General features: G+C 36.3%; 2 protein-coding genes across 2 annotated transcripts; both read left to right on the top strand.

Moving 5' to 3' along the window:
- Positions 1 to 1,243: 1,243 nt before the first annotated feature.
- On the top strand, positions 1,244 to 14,421 carry f5 (coagulation factor V). The gene is made up of 25 exons (XM_016467378.1): positions 1,244 to 1,452; positions 2,194 to 2,276; positions 2,403 to 2,525; positions 2,941 to 3,153; positions 4,696 to 4,857; positions 4,939 to 5,160; positions 5,314 to 5,479; positions 5,562 to 5,742; positions 5,872 to 5,968; positions 6,947 to 7,152; positions 7,745 to 7,895; positions 7,977 to 8,189; positions 8,299 to 10,540; positions 10,662 to 10,830; positions 10,932 to 11,168; positions 11,308 to 11,524; positions 11,713 to 11,892; positions 11,971 to 12,087; positions 12,180 to 12,251; positions 12,333 to 12,418; positions 12,511 to 12,666; positions 13,476 to 13,620; positions 13,722 to 13,873; positions 13,964 to 14,146; positions 14,252 to 14,421. The coding sequence occupies exons 1-25, from the start codon at positions 1,310 to 1,312 to the stop codon at positions 14,396 to 14,398; spliced, it is 6,063 nt and encodes a 2,020-aa protein (XP_016322864.1). The 5' UTR covers positions 1,244 to 1,309; the 3' UTR covers positions 14,399 to 14,421.
- A 31-nt stretch (positions 14,422 to 14,452) lies between these two features.
- Positions 14,453 to 22,464, top strand: gpr161b (G protein-coupled receptor 161b). The gene is made up of 6 exons (XM_016467388.1): positions 14,453 to 15,199; positions 16,094 to 16,502; positions 17,503 to 18,221; positions 18,312 to 18,419; positions 19,850 to 19,969; positions 21,277 to 22,464. The coding sequence occupies exons 2-6, from the start codon at positions 16,141 to 16,143 to the stop codon at positions 21,561 to 21,563; spliced, it is 1,596 nt and encodes a 531-aa protein (XP_016322874.1). The 5' UTR covers positions 14,453 to 15,199; positions 16,094 to 16,140; the 3' UTR covers positions 21,564 to 22,464.
- The last annotated feature ends 261 nt before the right edge of the window (positions 22,465 to 22,725 follow it).

Here is a 22,725-nt window from a genome sequence, read left to right as displayed (position 1 = left end):
TTTTAAAATAATCCTTAGTCACAGTTGGACTAGTACATTTCCCCGCAGAGCTAGCCTACATCTAGGAATGAATGTAAAACTGAATGTAAAAAAAAAAAACTATTTGTTTGTTGTTTGCTGGATAAGGAATAAACTGTTTGAATGTGGGCAGAAAAACAAACAGTGTAAAGTTAGCCTACAAGAAAAAAAGTTTAAGCATATTTTTTTTATATACTTTAAGGTTGTAAATATAGTATTTTGCTTATGTATGACTGAATAATTGAGTGCTTTCTTTTCAAATAACAATGCCTAAAATGAGCTGTTGTAAACATTTTCCAGTCACTTTTAACTTTCAGTTAAATGCATGCTGTATGTTTTACATTTTAAATTGTGTTTAATGTTGTGCAGTATGTAATGTTTAATGTTCATTTTATTGTTTTAGGTGTTTTCCATACTTGTCTGGACTTTGTTTCTCGGCATCTGTCTGGAAAATGTAATGAGGATGGTTTGTTAGGAAATTCTAAGAAGTCTTTGCCCTCCTAAGGGAAATGTGGTCATGAGTCATGTGCAATATTAGCTCAGTTTGTAATAACAAATATTGTTTTATTTTTTTTTTATGTAATTATATGATGGATGGTCTATAGCTAGGTGGAGGTATGAGTGTTAAACAAGGTCCAGACTGTACCTGTTTAATCTTCAAATGCACAGACTTTTACTCACATAAACTTGAACACTGTAAACAAGCAATGTATGAAGAAACTATTCAAAGGAAATCATTGGGATTATGAGTAAATCCTTATAATGACATTTCTGTTTGGAGCAGAAAAGTGTAATGAGGAAATTTCTTACAAATTGAAACCCATATACATTTATTTCAGATTTCATGATTATCACATTTATAGTAATAGAATAACACTTAGGCTACATTGATGTTGGTGAAACATGGTGCAGAACCTCTTCATTTTGTGCAGATAGCAGTTAAGTTGGCTGCATTATGACACTAACTAGCATTTGTTTCCAATGGAAAGGACTGAACTGGCAAATATGTAAATATGGTAACTTGGTGTTTTCCATTCTTGCAAATAAAATATTTACTCACATTAATTAAAAGGTTTTACATGTTCAAAAAGCCTCAGAGTACTAATGACTAAACAAAAACAAGAAGTTTCAGTTTTTTTTATAATGATAGTGCACTTCCCTCGAACATGGTGTTTAAACATGTGTGCAACAGGGAGGTGGGGGGAGATAAAGCTCACTGCAATTTCTCTGAAAGTTCAGATTTCCCTGCACTCCGGAACAGACCGTTCTACCTGGAGTTTCATTGTCAGACATGAAACTCTGCTCCTGGCCAGCGGCCCCTTATGGTTTGGCCATTCTGGCATTCCTGTGTAATTGTGCCACAGCTGTGGAGAGACGCTATTACATTGCAGCTGTTAATATTAACTGGGACTACACATCTGCCGGACAGCAAAGGTATGAAAAAGATCATTATTTGTTAGAATATAAATTGATTCAGTTTGATTGTTTGCCTTTTGCTTGTTTGGTTCTTGTATATCACAGATAAAGTCATTCACTATTGTAAAAATGTAACAAATAATTAAAACATATCTGTACTAAAACAGTTTATTAACTGACAAGAAATAGCATTCAAAGAAAATATTTTAAACGTATTCAATTTCATGAGTAAGGAAACATGAGGACATGTGACAAAGATATTTTATATGAAATACAAGTAACCCCAAATCAAACAAAATGTTAAACCAGCACCAAAAAACTACTGTAAAGTTTGTTAAAATAATATATAGTATATCTAAGACCAATTATGTCAAGACTTTATTCAAAATGTATAAATATGTCACCATGGTAATTATAGTAAATTGAAACCAAAACAACAAAAACATTTTTTGTTTCTGGAAATCAAATAAAATTAACTGAAATAAAATATTTCAAAACTTAAACTTATTTCATTGCTAAGGTAACATTTCTCACTTGCATTTAGTTTAACTTAATGTACTAAAATAATGACAAAAAAACAACTAAATTACTAAAACTTTAAATTAGAAGGGAAATTAAAAGGAAAATGGAAAATATAAAACCAGTATTTCTATGATACTAGAATAAAACTGCATTTTCACACAAATGGGAGTTGTTTTGTCTGTTTTTTTTTTGCTCATCTAAGAGATGTATTTATTGATGGTTGTTGTTGTATTCCAGAACTGGACCGTCATATAAAAAGGTCGTATACAGGGAATACAATGAGGGATTCACACAGGCGAAAACACATCCCTTGTCCTCAGGTATTCTGCATACCAAAGATGATGTCTTTGTTTCAACATTAAAATCCACAAGTCATTATGCATAAGTCATTTACGTTACAATTACATGAACTTTTAAATCATGATTATTTGAAACTAATGTTCTAGGGTTACTTGGGCCGACACTGCGAGGACAAGAGGGTGACACAATCATTGTCACGTTCAAGAACATGGCAGATCATCCCTGCAGCATCCACCCACATGGCATTGCTTACGGGAAGCAGTCAGAGGGTGTGTGTTCTGATATGATTGCGGTAACAATATGAGTGACGCAAGAGAGTTGTAACATACAGCACACTAGTAACAAAGTAAAAAATAGACACTGTGCTATGAAATAACAGACAGATACATTTCTAGAGGAATGTTGTTTAGAGGACATTATGGATTATTTTAGTGCTCATCATTTAGCTGAGTAAACACTTTGCGTAACACAAACATCTGTGTTTGATTTCTTTGGAAATATTAACCCAAGATACAAATTAACCACAGGCTGTACCTAAGTCCAAAGCAGTGAGTCTCTGATAAATATTTACAGATACACTATCCTCATTTTTTTTTTTCCCCCAAGATAAATTGATGTTGGTTTGATTGTAATAAACACCATCTGAAGCTGCATCCTTCTCACACTGCTAACGTTCCCATTTAGGATCTTTATACTTTGACAACACGTCACTCTATGAGAAAGAAGATGACATAATTTTACCCGGCCAAGAGCACACATACCAATGGGAGGTGACGTCTGAGGTGACCCCTATGGCTGCAGACCCCCCATGCATCACCTACACATACCTTTCCCACTTTGACATAGTCAAGGACTACAATACAGGGTTAATAGGCACAATGCTGATCTGCAAGAAAGGTATGTGAGGCAAAAACAAGATCCTGGATTTACAATGTGATGTTTATTATGACATTTATGCTTAGATGGGTTAAGATGCCCAACTTTAATTTTCCTCTTGACCACTAAATCTCATCTCAACACATTTACTGAATGGCTATGCTCTTATTTATTATGACTCTTCATGTGAACACCAACATTTGTTAACTATATGAGATCTCTATTTTTTTTTTATTTTTTTTTTTTATTTATGTTGGATTATAGTGATCTTTTCATTTCTTTTATGTTGCTGGGTAGATTACTTACAAATTGTAGTCCGTTACTGATTCCAAATTACATGACAAAAATTGTAGTGAGTAAAGTAATCCATTACATCATTTTAGATAATATAATCAGACTACTATTTAATTATTTCTAGATTACTTTTGACCTCATCTCATTGAACTCAATTTTCACATTGATTTAAATAGGAAAATCTTGTACCATATCAATATTAAAATACAAAGAGTAAGAAAATATATTCTATTTGTTGTAATTAATAACATGAAGTGCATTGAACATTACATTATGTCAATGTTTCCCAAACTGGGGTTCATAAAGGAACTCCAGGGGGTTTGTGAGTTTAATGAAAAGCTAATAATGAATGAAATTATAAAATAAATCATTTAAAATAACATCAATAAAAAAAAAAACACTTACTAAAAAAATTTAATATTTAATTTGTTTACCTGCATGTCATGTGACCATTAAATGATGTCAGAGAGCCTTAAACATGCAAATGTGATATTCTTAGTACAAGTACTTAATTTTTGGAGTCTGATTGTAATCCAGATTATATCAGTTACTACCCAGCATTGTCTATTTGTTACTGGGGGATTTGTGGACATAATTTATTTACAGCAGATTTGTACATTAACATATTTTATTTAAGTGAATTTGGCTAAAAGGCTGCCAGCAGTATGTGGGTATGAACATTTTTAAAATATAGGCTTTAAAATGGAAAAGTGGATTTAAAGTGGATTTACAGTCGACTTTAGCAGGCTAAAGACTCTATATATAGTGAAATCAATATTGGAATATTTTACTAGTAATAATACTATTGTACACTGAAATAAAAAAAGTATCTAATAATAATAATTTCATTTTACTGAATAACAATTATTTAATTTCTCCAAAAAAAATATCTCAAATAATATCATATCTCAAATAATCTTGATTTCTTTGCTTTTCAAATGTCATTTTTTTCCAATTCTCATTTATTTGCCTGTGAATCCTTGCAGACCTATTATGGAATTCAAGCTGTGATTTTTGACGAAAACGAATTATTCAATAAAAAATGCAGATGTGTCTATTTATTTACCTTAATAAAATAATACACTGACTGAATGATGCATCATTATCATGTACATGCTGAACTCATGTTACAGTGTAGTACTGTAAATGTACACCATTCTTATGGGACTTCTTTCCCCAGCTTAACCTATACAGTTTGAGTTTCCCAGAAATTACGCAACTATAAACAGCTCTGTTTGTCTAGACGATTAATGTGTCTTTGTCCCACAGGCACCCTAGACGGCTCCGGAAATCAGATTCATTTCCATCAGGAGGCTGTGCTGTTGTTTGGAGTGTTTGATGAGAACAAGAGCTGGTACAGCACCGGGGGCCCTGAACAGGCACACAATGTGAAAAACACTATAAATGGCTACACAAATGGCTCGATACCAGGTTGGTTTGATATTTTTCACACATAACATATCATTTCTGCAAATCTACTGAGGTGTAAAGCTCCTCCTTGTCGTCCTCCAGATCTGGACATCTGTGTCCACTCCAAAGTCAGCTGGCACCTGCTGGGCATGAGCTCTGAGCCAGAGCTCTTCTCTGTACACTTCAATGGGCAAGTCCTGCTGCACGATGGCCACAAAACCTCATCTGTTGGCATCATTAGTGGAACTGCCACCAGTGCCAGTATGAATGGTATCCACCCCGGCCGCTGGCTTATTTCCTCTCACATTAGCAGGCACTTGGAAGGTAAAAACTGGCAGAGAAACCACAAGATTTCATAAATTATTTATTTAAAACATCAATACATACAGTCTCTACTTCATAGCTTTGTAGAATCACTATTAATGCTGACAGTTTGTACTTTATTAAAGTGATTATATGTTGAGTTCATATTTGCAGCTGGTTTGCATGGATACCTAAATATCAAGACGTGTGATGAGTACACAGAACCAAAAAGACGACTTACCATCCAACAGAAACAAGAAAGCCAAGAGTGGACCTACTACATAGCAGCAGAAGAGATGATCTGGGATTATGCTCCAAATATGCCAGAAAACATGGATGGGTATGTGCATCATGATTCATCAATAGGACATGCCTTTGTGTGAGTTCCATTCCAATGTTTAATCCCACTTTTATCCACTCAGGGATTTCCGATCAAAATATTTAAAGCAGGGGCCTCAGCGAATAGGTAAAAAATACAAAAAAGCAGTATTTACTCAGTATAAAGATGGCACATTTAAAGAGAGAGCAGAAGACAAGCAGAGAAAGAAAGAGCTTGGGATTCTTGGGCCAGTGATAAGAGCTCAAATCAGAGATGTCATAAAGGTATAAGGCTTCTCACATAATCACAGCTCTAATAATTACTATTTTATTTATTTATTTATTCTTTTGGGTTAAGAACATTTTTAATGTTTCTGGTCAGGATGCATGATGATTGTGATGTTGTTTCTATAGATTGTCTTTAAAAACAAAGCATCACGTCCGTACAGTATCTATCCTCATGGACTGACCATTGATAAAGCAGCAGAAGGAGCCAGTTATCCTGCAGAAGGTATGTTTGATATCTATGAATTCATATTAATCAATTCTACACTATACATGCATAAAATTCATATATGCCTCTTTATTTAAATCAGCAGACAACATTATGAGAAGAAATGTGCTGACATCTCTAACAGGGCTGCAGGATGTATTGGAATAAAACTGAAGACATGAGATGGCTTAGTGTGATTATCAAATCACGTAGGCTGCAACATACATGTCGCATGCTTCAGTGAAGTGCTGCACTGTGCTCATGATCTGATATTTGTTTCAGCGTCTCAAAGCGGTTTGTTTCGTTTACTGTGACCCAAGCTGCTCTGATACACTGAAAACAAACAGTTATGAGCTGCACACAAGTAAATGCTCCACTCTGAAACAATGCATATTTATTGAAATCAAAGCCTTTGTGATTTGATAATCGCAAACCACAAAAATAAATGCTAGATGGCTTAATGATTAAAAATTATGAAAATTACGAAGTAAATACTCACTTTTTATTTTACAGTGCAATATTAAAATATTTTTCTTATTTTGTTCAATATTTTTATTTAATAATAATCACAGTAAAATCATCATTATTATTATTTTTATTATTAGTCATACTGAATGCATCAAAAACAGTGGGAATGTTGCCTTTGATGATGCTGACATACTGAAATATCTTTGAGTTGGTCCTTGCAAAGAGTATGCCCATTCAGCTTTTTTAATATTTATTTAAATTTTCTATACAAATGCATGAATTATTATTCTTATTCATATTTTATTTTTTAAAATATAGCTATTCAAGTCATCTGGTGAAAACTAGTGTATCTTAACATATACGTAAAATACAAAATAACACAATTTCAGTTTTTTCCAATTTCATGCAGCCCTAATCTCTAAAGTCCTTATCAATGAAAAGATACCTGTAAAATCATAAAACAAAAAAGTAAGCATGACAGATATGAGAAAAAAAAATATTTAAATAAAATTGCTGTTCATTTGAAAGGGAACCAGACACACGGGATTCAACCAGGTGAGATTTACACATATACATGGAGTGTGTCTGAGGAAGATACACCAACGGACAGTGACCCCAGATGTCTGACCAGGATGTACCACAGTGCAGTGGACACTCCTCGAGACATTGCTTCTGGTCTTGTGGGTCCTCTTCTCATCTGTAAGAGCCAGTCCCTCAACAAAAAGAATGTCCAGGTAACTGCTTTCCATTTGCAATATACAGTAATAGGCCACTGATTCAGAGTCAAATGACTCAAATGGTTGAAATGAAACTAATGAATCATTTCTATACAATATCACTGTTTAAGGCACTGAAACACCTTCTATTGGAAGGCTGTTCCAAACCGTAGGCAGCAAAGTAATTGTGCCTTATATGCTACCTTTTTTGCACAAAATATAGGGCAGCATTGTATGTTTTCTTCACAGATAAGGCAAAACTGAGGAAAATGAAATCCAGCACAGAAGTGATAAATACAGCTACATGGATCTATTTTGATTTGCATTACTGAATTAAAAATGCATCTATTACTGTTATTTCACACATCTATAATTGCAATTTCAACCAATATTTGAATGGTATATGCATTTTTTGTGCTTAAAGTTTCACAATCTTAGCTTAGTGACAAGCCAACATCAAAATGCGAGTAACACTTAATGGAGTTGCCACTTTTGTAGAGTGTTCTGAATAACTAAATTATGAAGTTTGACTGTATGATGGTTAACATGCTGCCTAAATAGCAAAGCAGCTCACTTAGTTTTGGATACTGAAAGCATTTCTCTTTTTTAGCTGAAAGCAGACAAAGAACAGCATGCCATGTTTACTGTTTTTGATGAGAACAAGAGCTGGTACCATGATGAGAACATTAACACATACTGCAGTGACCCCAAAAGAGTTAAAAGAGATGATCCAGAGTTTTACAAATCCAACGTTATGCACAGTGAGTGATTTTCTGATATTTATCATATTAGTGTTGTTGATTCATATTTGGTACATGTATTTATTGCATCAACTTTTACAGCAATCAATGGCTATGTATATGAAAGTGGCCAAGAATTGGGATTTTGTAATGGTGAAATCGTGACTTGGCATGTGTCAAATGTTGGCGAACAAGATTACATCCAGACTGCCACTTTTTATGGCCATACATTTGAGCTAAAAAACAGAGAAGAGGATATGCTCAGTCTATTTCCCATGACTGGTGAAACTATCACTATGAACATGCTTAATATAGGTGAGTTTCCAAAGGATTTAATTCAATTTTAAGACATTGTCACTGACTATACAAAGAAATACAGATAACAAAAACTATGAATTTAAACTCAACATTCTTCACTTTATAGGTATTTGGCTTTTAGCATCACTGAACTCTCACGATTCCACTAAAGGGATGAGGGTGAAATTCAAGGACCTTGAATGCTTCAGAGATTACGTTATGGAATATGATTATGAACCAGAAAAATTCACTGTATGGAAACCTGTGTCCATCAGTGATATTAAAAAAGAGGAACCAAAACAAATAAACCCTATCATGGTTGACGAGGACACCGAAATCTATGCAGAAGAATTTGGCTTGAGGACGTTCAAAAACTTTAAAGATGACGTTGAGCTAATTGACTTTTCGATACTAGACATTGACGATGGTTTATTGCCGACTATTGAGACAAAAAGCCCAGCCTCAAGTGACGAGTTGGACAAATCACACAATACTACATTTGGATCTTTCAATCAGAGTCATGGTTTATCAGCTGACGAGGCTGGTTTGGACAAGAGACAATCTTCAAATAAAGTCTTGAATGAAAGCACAGAAGAGGCATTGCTAGGCATGGCAAGCATTTTTGATTCCAAACCAGAAATCATGTCAAACAATGACACGGACAGTATTATCTCACATTTTCCAGTTGTAGAAAGAAAGGTCCGCAATGTACCAACAAAGCCAGTGAATGAAATGGAAAGTGTCTCTACAAATGTTACTCTGGATATTGAAATAAATACCAACATAGTAGAAAACGTCAGTTCATCATTAGAGACAGAAAGTATCTCCGCTTACACTACTCATGTAGAAAACGTCAGTTCATCATTAGAGGCAGACAGTGTCTCTGTGAATACTACTAATTCTCCAATCATTGAAACCAACATCACCCACACAATGAATGAAATACACATTTCCCCCACTAATACCAGTATCACTTCATCTGATGCTCCAGTTGGTGACAGAAACATTACCATGGAAGGTGACAGTCCATCTCTAAATTCTTCTGAATCAAACCTCTTGCTTTCAAACCAAACCTTAGAAAACAAAACAGTAATTCAAGAAGAGGCAAACACTAAAAATAACACTGACTTGGATGGTGACCGTGATAGTTCGGGTCACGTCTTCATATACCATGTGCCTAGTCCTGATTCTCTCTCCAACAGGTCAGAGACACAAACTGAGGAGGATTTTGTGCTTCTGGATGGTGGTCATCCCTCGGAAGTTTCAACAGATTATAAGACTGTAGTAGAATATAATGTCTCACCAACGGACACACCAGAGGAGATTGGTGAATTAACTGAAAACACAACAATGATTCAAGAACTCAACAGCACAAAGGTGAATTACACCGGTGAGATGTTTTCGCAGGTAAATTCTGAAACTGAGAGCATTTTTAATCTCAGTTTGTCTTCGCCTTTGAGAAACAGCACTTTGCAAAACAATGAGTCTGAATCTTCAAATGCAACTTTGTCTGATTTCAGTCTCGACCTTGAATCTGAAATAACAGAGAACAGAACATCACCCACTAATGTTACAATGAAATCTCACAGTGAAATTTTAAGAAATGCATCAGAGCTCTTTTCTTCAGACAGTATGGAGAACGTGTCCTTTTCTCTTGGCCCTTTCAATGTTTCATCCATGAAAAACGGCTCGGAAAGCGAAAGTGAAGAGGAAGTAGTCATCTATCTGAAGAACAATCACAGCGAGGCCATACTCACATCTCATCTCGATCCAAAAGAAGAGCACTGGGGTTATGAAGGCAACCATGAACTGGTTCATATGGAAATCCCAGATCACATGAACAAATACATCTCAGACAAGTCTGCAGCAAATTCAAACAAACCAAAGACTGAAAAGAAAAAAAAAGTAGTTCACCAGAGGGTAAAGCCGAGAAAGGGATATGGCATGAAGACGAAGAAAAGGAAAGAGTATAAGCCACAGCCACGTTCTGATGTTTCTCCAAAGGGTTTTTCTCCAAGAGGTTTTGGACCTTCTTGGTTGACCCCAAGGGGAAGCAGGCCTATCTCTAGCGAGGACGACCTGATGGGGAAATCCATCGTCATAGGAGTGCCAAGACGCGATTTCAATGATTATGAGTTATATGTTCCAAAAAATGAGCAGAGTGAAGATTTTGATGGTATAGTTGATCACCCAGAAGAATATGAATATGTAGAGTACAAAGACCCTTATAGCAAAACAGCGGATGTTCAAAGCCCAGCGCTTGATGTAACATCCCAGCATTTCTTAAAAATTGCTGGAGACAAGAATACCAGAACTTTTTTCATCTCAGTTGAAGAGGAAGAATGGGATTATGCTGGTTACGGTCAGAGGTACTGTTGGCATCATGTATTTCAAATAATCCACATTTTGCATTTCTAGAAACAAAAAGCATGAATATATGAATCTAAAAGAGTATAACCCATTTGCGAAATCACTTTTATGTTTGCAAAGGAGGCTTGATAAATCATCTCAAAACGAGAGGCCCACAGCTTTCAAAAAAGCGGTGTTCAGAAAGTACCTGGACAGCACCTTTAGTATCCGAGACATCCGAGGGGAAATGGATGAACACCTGGGAATTCTGGGTCCGGTCATTAAAGCTGAAGTTGATCAAACTGTTATGGTAGACCACTGAATATGTGAACATACTTGTGTACAAATGAAAATTAGAAGCAAATCATATGACAAAATCATAAAAAATTACATTCCTGTTTTTCATGCTAGGTATTTTTCAGGAACCTTGCCAGCCGTAAGTACTCTTTGCATGCAAATGGAGTCAAGTATTTAAAACAAATGGAAGGCCTGAGTTACGATGATCAGTCACCGTACTGGTACAAACAGGACGATGCCGTACAACCCAACAGCACCTTTATCTACATGTGGACTATAAATTCCAAATCTGGACCTCAAAATAATGAATCTGACTGTCGAACGTGGACTTACTACTCTGCAGTGAATCCGGTAAGCATGAATGCTTCTTAATTTTCCACTTAACTAAAGATTGCTCCATGAGGGCTGTCCATAACTCAATTTGAATACAAACAGGTGCCAAATAACTATTATTAATTTTGACTTACAATTAAATTATTTTCTTGCATAGGAGAGAGATATAAACTCTGGGCTGATTGGACCGCTTCTGGTGTGCAGGAAGGGTACACTGGATAAAAAGCCTCTGGACAGAAGAGAGTTTGTCCTGCTCTTTATGACATTTGATGAGAATAAGAGCTGGTACTACGAGGAGAATCGGGAGAGGATTGAAAGGAAAAACAAAAGAGCAGTCATGGATCCAAATTTTAAAAATAATTTAAAGTTTGACGGTAAGAAAACTGTTTCTCCTCAGCTTTTTTAACGCCATTATTTTAATTATAATGCAGTATTTATACTACAGTCATTATCATTGGATTAAAACTAAATAAATTGGAGCAAGTATTGAGACCATTAAAAATATTGCTTTACATAAACTTACTTGACAAATTTATATCTGTTATGTCTGTTTTTTTGTCAGCTATCAATGGTATTATCTACAGTCTCAAAGGACTGCGAATGTACACAAATCAGCTAGCGAAGTGGCATCTGATCAACATGGGCTCTCCCAAAGACCTCCACAGTGTCCATTTCCATGGTCAAACGTTCATAAATAAGGAATTAAAGGACCACCGTCAGGGAGTTTACCCACTTTTACCAGGTGTGTAGTGGTGTTAGAAGATACTTACTTACCTAGATGATCTAGAAAGGCCATTCACACTCAGATCCCATCATTTAGGTGGATTTGCCACACTGGAAATGTTGCCTTCAAAGCCTGGTCTCTGGCAGCTGGAGTCTGAAGTTGGACTCTCACAGCAGAGGGGAATGCAGACGTTATTCCTTGTGTTAGACAACGGTATCATATACAGTAATTTATCATGCTGATCTTATTACAAGAAAACAATTGATTCTGTCAGGTCTTAAAATCTTACCTGGTCTGTTTTGCAGTCTGTGATCATCCTCTTGGTCTCATCTCTGGAACTGTGAACGATGAACACATATCAGCATCTGACTCTAGAGGTAGGATTTGAAAGTAGCCTATAGCTTTTTATGTAGCATAGTCAGGGTCACATTATTAACACATTTAAAACTGTTTTTAAGGACAATGGTATCCTCATTTGGCCAGACTACATAATACAGGGAAATACAATGCATGGAGTACAACAAAGACAGGACAGCACATTCAGGTAACCACTCATAATGGTGTGCAGACAATTAGCCCATAAATAAAGAAATGCTAATGACTAGTTACTTGAAGAGGCTGTATCCTGTATTCCAGGTGGACTTCCAGAGGCCGGTAGTGATTAGTAAAGTTGCCACACAGGGAGCCAAGCAATTGTTAAAACATCATTTTGTGCTGAACTACACCATTTCCTACAGCACTGATAAAAAGAAGTGGACTTTCTACAAGGGAGACAGCGATACCGTCAGAAAGGCAAGTGACTATTTCTGTGTGGTTATAAAGTGAATGCACATTTCAGCATAAGGATCTGTTCACAACGTTCCACTGCACAGCATTTTAGTTGTTTTTCTATGTAAACATGCAGAGACCAATGGTTCTCAAACAGGGGGCCTCAGCAAACTTGCCTTAAGACAACTTAAAATTATTTAAAATGAGAAAACACAAGCTAAAACAACTAAAAACCAAGATATTTATCATTTTAATTGACCTCCTCAACAACAGTTTGCTTCCTTTGACGAACCAGGGTTCCCACAGTCTTGGAAAACCCAGACTGCCTATTTAATGTAGTGTTATTTCTAGACCTGGTACAAAGTAATGTAAACTCACAAAATCTAACACCATGGGCATTTGTATGATGAATATACATTACATTTACTAGTTATGTAAAGCTCTAAAAAAATTGGGGGAACAGATTGCAAGTAAAAAATATTCTTAATCCTTATTCAGTAAATCACAAACAACCTTAAGAGTCAAGAAAAACATGCATCTACTAAAACATACAATATCCTGAAATTGCATTATTTTAATTTAAATTTGAATATTTTGAATTGATTAAAATAGGTTTTGAATCCAAAACTAGGGCCAGGGGGGCATTTGAACATTGGTTGAGAAGCACTGCACTACTAGACTGACGTCTTTATGTACCAAGACACTGCATCAAATTAATTGTTTAAACGTGCCTAGGGATTTTGTTATTCATTTTTCATTCTTTTTAAACAAAATCAAAACATTCTGTGTGAACAGCCCATAAGATCTGCACTGTGTTTTCCAATGCCCAACAGACTTTTGAAGGAAACAGCGAAGCTTATGACACGAAGGAGAATATATTTTTCCCACCTCTGATTGGTCGATATGTGAGGCTGTATCCTTTACATTTTTACAGCTACCCAACTGTCCGTTTGGAGTACTATGGTTGTGAGCTTGATGGTATGGACAAAAAATTGTACAGATTTTGTTTTCTCATACTGCCTTATAAGACAAAATAAAGTTCAGCTCCATTGTACTAATCCGCCTCATTGTGCTGGCAGGTTGCTCTGTGCCACTGGGAATAGAAAGTGGCCTCATTAAAGATGCTCAAATCACTGCCAGTTCTGTGGCCTCCAGTTGGTACTCTGGCCAGTGGCATCCTTGGTATGCACGCTTAAATAAATATGGGACTGCCAATGCATGGCAAGCCAAGGTAACTAAGATATACCTCATGAATGAAACCCTTAAAGGTATTTACTCCACTTCAAACCTCAAGCCTCAATAAACTGTTTGCAATTGACAGAACAATGACATACAGCCATGGATCCAGGTGGAACTCAAGGATATAAAGAAGATAACTGGAATTATAACACAGGGGGCCAAATCGTTAGGCAATGAGATGTTTGTGACAGCATATTCTCTGGAGTACAGTGAAGACGGCAAGAGATGGACAAAGTACACAGATGATGAGGACTATGAACAAAAGGTAAGTGGTCTCACTTTTTGGGATTAGAACAAGTTTCTACACAACATCTAACCACAGTGTTTTGTCTTAAGATTGAGAAAAAAGTGTTTTCTTTTATTTTCACAGACATTTCAAGGCAACACAGATAACAATGGCCAAGTAAAGAACTACATCTACCCGCCAATATTTTCCAAATTCATCCGGATTATTCCAAAACAATGGCAGAAATCCATTACTATGAGAATTGAGCTGCTTGGTTGTGATTTTGAATAAACACTGTGCTTTCACTGATATGACAATAGTTTTTATTTTATGTGTTGTAATTAAATATAATAAATGCTGAATCTTTTTTTTTTTTAAAGCGCATCTAAATAACTAAATATTTCCCAAAATTTGAGGTGGATGAATGCAGAAATTTTTTAATGTGTTCCTACAGTTTACAGCACGCATATGCCACCTAGTGTTGAATTAATGTCTGCTCGCTCTGGGTCAGCCCAACACACACACACACACACACGCGCGCGCCTTTATGCTTAGGTAATATTAGACAGACAGACAGATAGTTTTCGTCAAATTGTTTTGCTGTTGTGTTAAGCATAGCTAAATCTCACTGTTAATTTTAACGTGTAGATATTTTTGGTGGAACACAGACATAAAAAAACGTACAAAACGATTTTTGCAAATATTATTCCCCATGAGAACATTGCAGAGCAGACTATATGTAGCCGGTGAGAGTGAGACCCGGGCCTCTGGACTGTCTGACTCTGCAGTCGAGATGGAGGGAAGTTTTAAAGAGGAGGATTTCCGACGCCATTGTGACGTCAGCAGCGCCTCTTTATTCACCGCCGACCGCAGCAGCCGCAACAAATGAACATCCCTGGATCATTTAATACTTTGTAACTGCGTTGAAACTTTGAGCATGCGTCTCCGGAAAGCGTGAGAAAACAAACTCAGCATCTTGCAGGAGGTGAGAAAGTTTTTGGATTAAAGTTAGTCGTCGCAGACTAACAAAGCCAGCCGGTGAAAGTTACTAGTGCTGGACTACAGCGTGATATCGCCTGGCCTGGAAAACTGGTACGTTATCCTTGTATCTATCATTGCATTAGGATAAACTATGCAATTTTGAATCGAAGTGGTCGGAAACACATTTCTGTGCAATGCAAAATATCGCTGTTGTTGGAAAAATAGAGAAAGAGTGCTTGCGCTTCGCACTCTCCGCTAGCTGATCACATTGCTGTGGTTGCTCATTGGACGTGCATCATGGTGAACGATTTATTGAAGAGGCATGACAGATGATCCACATCCAGTGGCCCCAAACGCATTTGGATGCTTGAGCTGCACATAAACTATATGAAATTCATTGCATTAGATTTGAACTTAAATGCAGCTACAGTAAATTTTTCCTTATGTGATATATTTGCCTGAAGAGTGCTATTTTGAGTATTATGTTATAATAATGCTGAGTATTATTTTTTCTTATGTATTTGTTATCTAATGCAGTGATATATATTAAGTGTGACTAAAGTGTCTTAACATTTGTTCTGATTTGTATTGTTTTTTATTATATGCTTTTATATTTTATATAATGATTTATGATTATTTTATTATCGTAAACGTAATGTTGTCTTCAGCAAAGCTTGCATATTTTGTGTGCATATAGTTGTGAAACGTTTCATTTTAAATCCTGTGATTCTACATTGGTAGAAGTCTTACTTAAAATCTGAGCACAGTCTCTTCAGACTGGAGTTTTTCACAGCACAGCCCAGTTCTTAACAAACAGTTTATTGTAAGAATGTATAATCCACATTTGTACAATGTATTGTACAAACAAAATCAGCTTTACAGCTTTGTAGTGCTTTACAGGACACCCTTGAATGAACCCACCACACCAGATCATTTCTTCATCTTGTAGCATTCAGATGTTCCAGACAGCTTTTATCAGACTGCATTTCCTCTCATATCTTGTAGTTTGTCAACATGTCTGTCCTGTCCTGAGTACCCAGCGGCCTCCCATAATGAACAGCTCTAATAATGGGACAGCGGTGGCCAACTCCACTAACGGCCTGGACGACGATGGGCTCGTGGTGCTGGAGTCTGTCTCTATCATCATCATAGCAATACTGGCATGTCTGGGGAATCTGGTCATTGTGGTGACCCTATATAAGAAGCCCTACTTACTGACACCCAGTAACAAGTTTGTCTTCAGCCTGACTTTGTCCAATTTGCTGCTGTCTGTCCTAACGCTGCCCTTCGTTGCGGCCAGCTCGGTGCGTCGGGATTGGATGTTTGGAGTGGTTTGGTGTAACTTCACAGCACTGCTCCATCTACTCGTCAGCTCATCCAGCATGCTTACACTAGGAGCCATTGCCATTGACAGGTCAGTCGTTATGTTAGCATATCCTACAGTTTGAGAAATCCTTGTAAATAAGGGTTAATAGGACTGTTTATGATAAAGAAAAGGAACAGACGTCTAGTGTCAAAGTTTAAATTTAATGACTCTAAAAAGTGATAACATATTTTCCTTACAACTTATACATGCAAGTGTACAGATCGTAATATTGTTTTTTTACATTTAAAAAATATTTTTTAAATATTTTAATTTTTTTTACAAATATGAATCATTTATTCATAATATAATACGTAATAAATATAATTTATGAAAGTCACACCACATGACATTTTACAGCCTGAACTAACCTTGCCGTGTCCAAAAAATTATTAGCTAGATATTTTAAGAGTAATTGACCTTGACAAGGTCATAAAGGTTTGCATTGGTCCTCTCTGTCATATAATTTTTCCTGTTTTAATTTTTTCTGCATTTCGTTTGGACTGTGTGAGTCTGAGTTGGTGGGCAAACTTTACATTAAATATTAATAGAAAATCCAATACAGAAATTAAAAACATTGTATCTATGAATTGCATTTTTTAAATGTGTTTTTTAAATAAATTCATAAACGGACAGATACAAAAAGTTAGTGTCATGTGATTGACCCATAAGCAAATATACTTGCTGTTCAGTCAATTGTTGTATTATTATGAAATCTCAAATTCAAGTTAATTCAAGATCAATTCTTGGCAAAACTGTTTTTGACTGCTGTAATCAATGGCCATACTGTATTTTTTTAAAGCCTGTAGTTCACCATGACATTTAACTTATGTCCAGTTTTGCTTGAACAGATCCACTGTTTTTATTAACAAGATGCACACTGAAAAATACCAGACCTATTTAGCTTTATCAATACACAAACCTAGAAGCCACACTCAGCTTGAGAGTCTTAGAGAAAGACCCCCTTGTCTTTCCATTGGCTAGTCATGTGTCTCTCACGAGGGAATTATTGAACTGTATCTGTTTTATATCAATGTCCGTCTCATTCTAGGTACTACGCCGTTTTATATCCCATGATCTACCCCATGAAAATCACGGGAAACCGAGCTGTGGTCGTCATCGTTTATGTGTGGCTCCACTCCCTGGTCGGATGCCTGCCGCCACTTTTCGGGTGGTCCGCCTTTGAGTTTGACCGCTTCAAATGGACCTGTACAGTGGCTTGGCACGAGGAGATCATCTATACTGCCTTCTGGGTTACGTGGTGCTGCCTTCTGCCACTGGCGACCATGCTGATCTGCTATGGCGTCATCTTCCACGTGGCCCGCATCAAAGCTCGCAAGGTTTACTGCGGAAGTGTGGTGGTGCCTCACGAGGAGTCCAGTTCTCAGAAGAATGGTCGCAAGAACTCCAATACTTCCACATCTTCTAGTGGAAGCCGCAAGAGCCTGGTCTACTCTGGGAGCCAATGCAAGGCCTTCGTCACCATTCTGGTGGTTCTGGGGACATTTCTGACCACTTGGGGTCCATATGTGGTAGTTATCAGCACTGAAGCACTGTGGGGTAAAGACAGTGTTTCTTCACAGATGGAGACACTGGTCTCCTGGCTGTCCTTCACCAGTGCTGTGTGTCATCCACTTATTTATGGGCTGTGGAATAAGACCGTACGTAAGGAGCTGTTGGGCATGTGCTTTGGAGACCGCTACTACAGAGAGTCTTTTGTTATACGGCACCGGACCTCTCGTCTTTTTAGCATCTCTAACCGGATAACGGGTGAGCCTGCTGCTGCTGTTATTTGTATCCTGGTATTCTTCGTAATCTAATGTTTGGATGAGATGTCTGAGGATCTTTGTTGTTTGACAGATTTGGGAATGTCTCCTCACCTGACAGCCATGTTAGTGGGCGGTGGGCAGCTCCTGGGCCGTGGAAGCAGCACGGGAGACACTGGCTTCAGCTACACCCAGGACTCAGGTAGACCTTCTGCTGTTTATAACACATGTCAGTTTAAAACAATTTAAGGGAATAATTTATCCAACAATGAATGCTGTCATCATTTACTTACCATCACATTGTCCCAAACCTAATGACTTCCTAGTTTCTTCTGTGGAACAAAAAAAAGGAGGTATTTTAGCATAATGTCTTTTAGGGACAATTCCTGTCAGTTTTAAAAAAGCACTATGTAAGTACCACAAAAATAGTCCATGCCACTTGTGGGCTGTATTTCAAGTCTTCTGAAGCCATACTAGATCAATTTTGTATGAGGAACAGGCTGGCCAAAATTCATGTCGCTATTCACTGAAAATCTTCTCTTTCATTGTAGTTCTTGAATCTCATTCTCACTTCTGCATAAACTGATGTGTTGCGTTCAGCAGTAAGTCAACAAATACGGTTTGACATTATTGACCGTGCATCAGTTTGAATATTTGAAAACTGATTTGAGAGTTATAACAAACTGGAAGGCCTTCAGTCAATAACAACCTAAATAACTTAAAGTCTGTTCCTCACACAAAATCAAATGGCTTTAGAAGACTCATATAATGAATGAACGAACGGTAAAAACATACTTTTGTGATACAGGTTTTTTTTATTTTTTTTATCTCAATATCATCCATTGCCTCCAAGTTTTGTTTTATGGAAGAGAACTGCACAAACTTTTTATCTAAATAAAAATCTCCTTTTGCCTTTTTCTTGAAAAATATTAAAATGTATTTCGGTGAGGCTGAGTAAATTGGAGGCAATTTTTCATTTTTGAGTGAACTTTTAAAAAGCCTTTAAAAGAATTATTAATTATTTTGTAATCAACTTTTTTTGCAGGAATGCACAATATACTAGTACCATCTTGGATGATATTGGTGATATATTTATCATTATCAGCTGTTATTGCGTATTTTACATTTGAATTTACCATCATCTAATGCTTACTTAAAGTTGCTCTCTAAAAACACTAATAATTTAGTAACAGCTAAATGTCATTTTTTTTAGCAAACCTCAATATATACTATACATTGTAATGTTGTGATGACTAAATTCACTTGTGTTTCAAATGACTGATTTTAGTAATTTACATTGACAAAACTAAATTGAATTTTAATATCATTGTTTATCAGTATAGGCCATGGTTTTAATACTGCTGCATCCTTACTTCTTTCAATACAAGGAAATCAAACAGAATCAACCCCCACAGCTTTTAGCAGTCAGCAGAGGTGGTTTATTGACTTGCAGACTGTTGTTATCAGGGTGTGCCATTTGAGGAAACACAGAGCCCATGAGTATCGCATAACAGACAGACGGCACTGCTCAGCGGCTCTCCCACAGTGTCCAGACTGGTGTGGGTGGGTGCAGTTGAGCAGTGTTAAAACTGATATTTGATTGAAAGATGCCTACTGTGATTTACCCTCTAGCTACAGACATCATGCTGTTGGACGGCTACACCTCAGAGCCCTCCCACTCAGCCCACTGTGCTGCCAATAAGAGGAGAAGTTCTGTCACATTCGAGGACCAAGTGGATCAGATGCCTAAAGGTATCTAACATGTTCTTATTTGACATCTAATGCAAAAATGTCTTTGTTAGTTGCAGTACAAAACCAAGCAAATAGAAAGTGGCTCTACAAAATTTTATTTGGCACCTGTTCTATTAGGTTTAATATAATAAGTGCACTACTAATCAAATGTTAGGTGTCGGTAAGAAAAAGTGTTTTTATTTATTTATTTTTACTATTATTTTTTCTATGCTCAAGAAGCCTGAATTTATTTGATCAAAAATACAGTAAAAACAGTCAAATTTGTATTATTATTACAAGTTAAAATAACTGTTTTAAGATGTTTTAAGATGCTAAAATATAATTCAACCCTGTGATGGCAAAGCTGAATTTTCAGCAGCCATTACTCATGTGACATTATTCAGTGTCACATGATCCTTCAGAAATCATTCTAATATGCTGATTTGGTGCTCAAGAAACATTTCTAATTATTATAATTGTTGAAAATGGCTGTTCTGCTTAATAATTAAAAAAGATGAAAAACAGATACATTTTTTAGGGATCTTTGATAAAAAGAACGTTTAAAAGAACAAAAATGTTACAAAAAGTATTCTATTTCAAATCAATGTAAAAGTCATTAGTCACTTTTGATCAATTTACTGCATCCTTGCGGAATAGAAGTATTTATTTCTTTAATGAAAAGAAATCTTACGTAAACAATACTATTCAAAAGTAAAAACAAAAAAAAGTTATAGTCAAAAGTTAAAGTCTATCCCCCGGTTTCACAGACAAGGCTTAAGCCTAATCCCTGACTAAAATGTAAATCTGAGCTGTTTCAACTGAAAGAAACTTGCACTGACTGATCTTAAAATATGTAAGTGCCTTTGTTTTGTCTCAAGATGCACACCAGTAATGTTTTTTTCTAAGGCACGTTTATAAAAACTACTTAAATGTCCTAATTAACCTATTGCCTAATCCTGGCTTAACCTAAACCCTCTCTATGAAACCAGGCCTATGAGTGTTAACTTGAGATTAATGTGATAAGAGCACTTACTTAGTCTGTCATGGCCATGTTAAGCCATTAAAATTGGTAATTTTTACGATACATTTAAGGAAATGTAGACTTACAAAATAACATTTGTTCATACTAGTTTATGTCTAGAACAGTAGTCCCACCTTAAAGTTTTGTACAGAAGAATCTTTATAATTCTGCTTTTCCATCTTGCCTCAACCTTCTTTGTAAAGACACTTATAAATGGCAGTTTTGCAAATGAGTATTTTTTTGTGTTAATCATCAGCATGTTATAGAGCTTTGACAAAGAAGCATTTTAAAATGTCTTTTTCTCAAGGTGACCCCTTGGTAGTCCAAGTGACAGCAGACATCCATAAGTCTTTGGACAGCTTTGCGTCTTCTTTGGCTAAGGCTATAGAGAACGATGCCAAGCTTCAACTCTTTGGGGAATGGACTCAAATTCCAACAAGTCTATTCACAGTACGAAACACACAGAGAGCTCCCCGTTACCTGGATGGACAGAGACTCAGGATGGAAAGCATCGATGAAGGAATAGTTAAAGATGATGATGATGATCACGACGATGAAGAGCAAGAGGAAAAAATAGGTGATACTTCCATGTAGTTCTTTGACTCGGTAAATGGACCAGATTGTGTAATCTGTAGCTTTTAAAGGTACAAGGAACACTTAAGATAAATGTTTACAGATGTACAGTGATTTATGTGTAGTTTACATACTAGATCTGTCACTCACCAGAATAAGTTATGTTTTTGTAACATAAAAGTTATTGTAAAATCACATACAGCCCTCATATTGTCAGGTATTTTGCCTGTGTTGGGTACTGTGTGTATTATGTTTACTCTTTTCTTATAAGGAAACTGTAACCACTCATGACCTGACTGTTTGTAAGAATGATTATTCTACAGCTCACTGTTTTAAGTTCAGGTCTATTAATATATTCTATTATTATAAGTGCCACCAGGTTTATAGAAAATATACCAAATGTCTTTGGGGTTATATTGATGTGGCCAAAAAAATAACCTTACGCCTTACAAAATATTTTTTTCAGCCATTGAATTAACATGTAAATGAGAGAGAGATACTGGGCATGATAAAAGGTAGAATACCTCTTAAAATGCTGTTTTATCCATAGTTTTTGGTGGAAATCTGATTAAAATGTTTTGACTGAATGTAATGGTGCGAGAAAGCATCTGCAGTGTCATTACTGAAGTCACTGGTACAATTGCACTTGAAGATTTTGTTACGTTTGATCGGAGACTTCTCACATCTGTTTTTGTTCCTACTAGTTTTAGTATACTTTGAAAATTTACTCAGTAAGGATTAATCATTCCTGTGGAATCTTCTTTTTTTTTTTGCATTATGCCAGTCAGTTATATACCAATATTAATAGGCCTCTTTGTCATTTGCAGCGCTCCTTCTGGCTGCACTATTTGTTTGCAAACCACAGCACATAATGCTTTTTTTATTTGTACTGTGTTAAATTCTTTATGGGTATCCAACAAGCTTTCAGTCATGTTTTGATTGAATCACAAAAACATTTAATGTCTCTGGTACATGGATTGAAAAGGAACCGGAACTTAATCTGAAAATCTGTGGAAAAACACTTAAAAGATGGCTTGCATTCCTTAAAAGTGCTGAATGAGGTTAGCATAGAATGGCACGCTATTAGATGGAGATATTTCATTAGTGATAGCTTTTCCCAGCGATCACTAGTCACTTAGCAGAACGCTCAAGCCAACAGCTGCCACAACAAAGGCCATCTGTG

Source organism: Sinocyclocheilus anshuiensis, unplaced genomic scaffold (assembly GCF_001515605.1).
Source record: "Sinocyclocheilus anshuiensis isolate Anshui unplaced genomic scaffold, SAMN03320099.WGS_v1.1 scaffold628, whole genome shotgun sequence".
Taxonomy (NCBI): domain Eukaryota; kingdom Metazoa; phylum Chordata; class Actinopteri; order Cypriniformes; family Cyprinidae; genus Sinocyclocheilus; species Sinocyclocheilus anshuiensis.
Note: the sequence above shows the minus strand (reverse complement) of the source record. Positions and strands in the feature narration are given on the sequence as shown.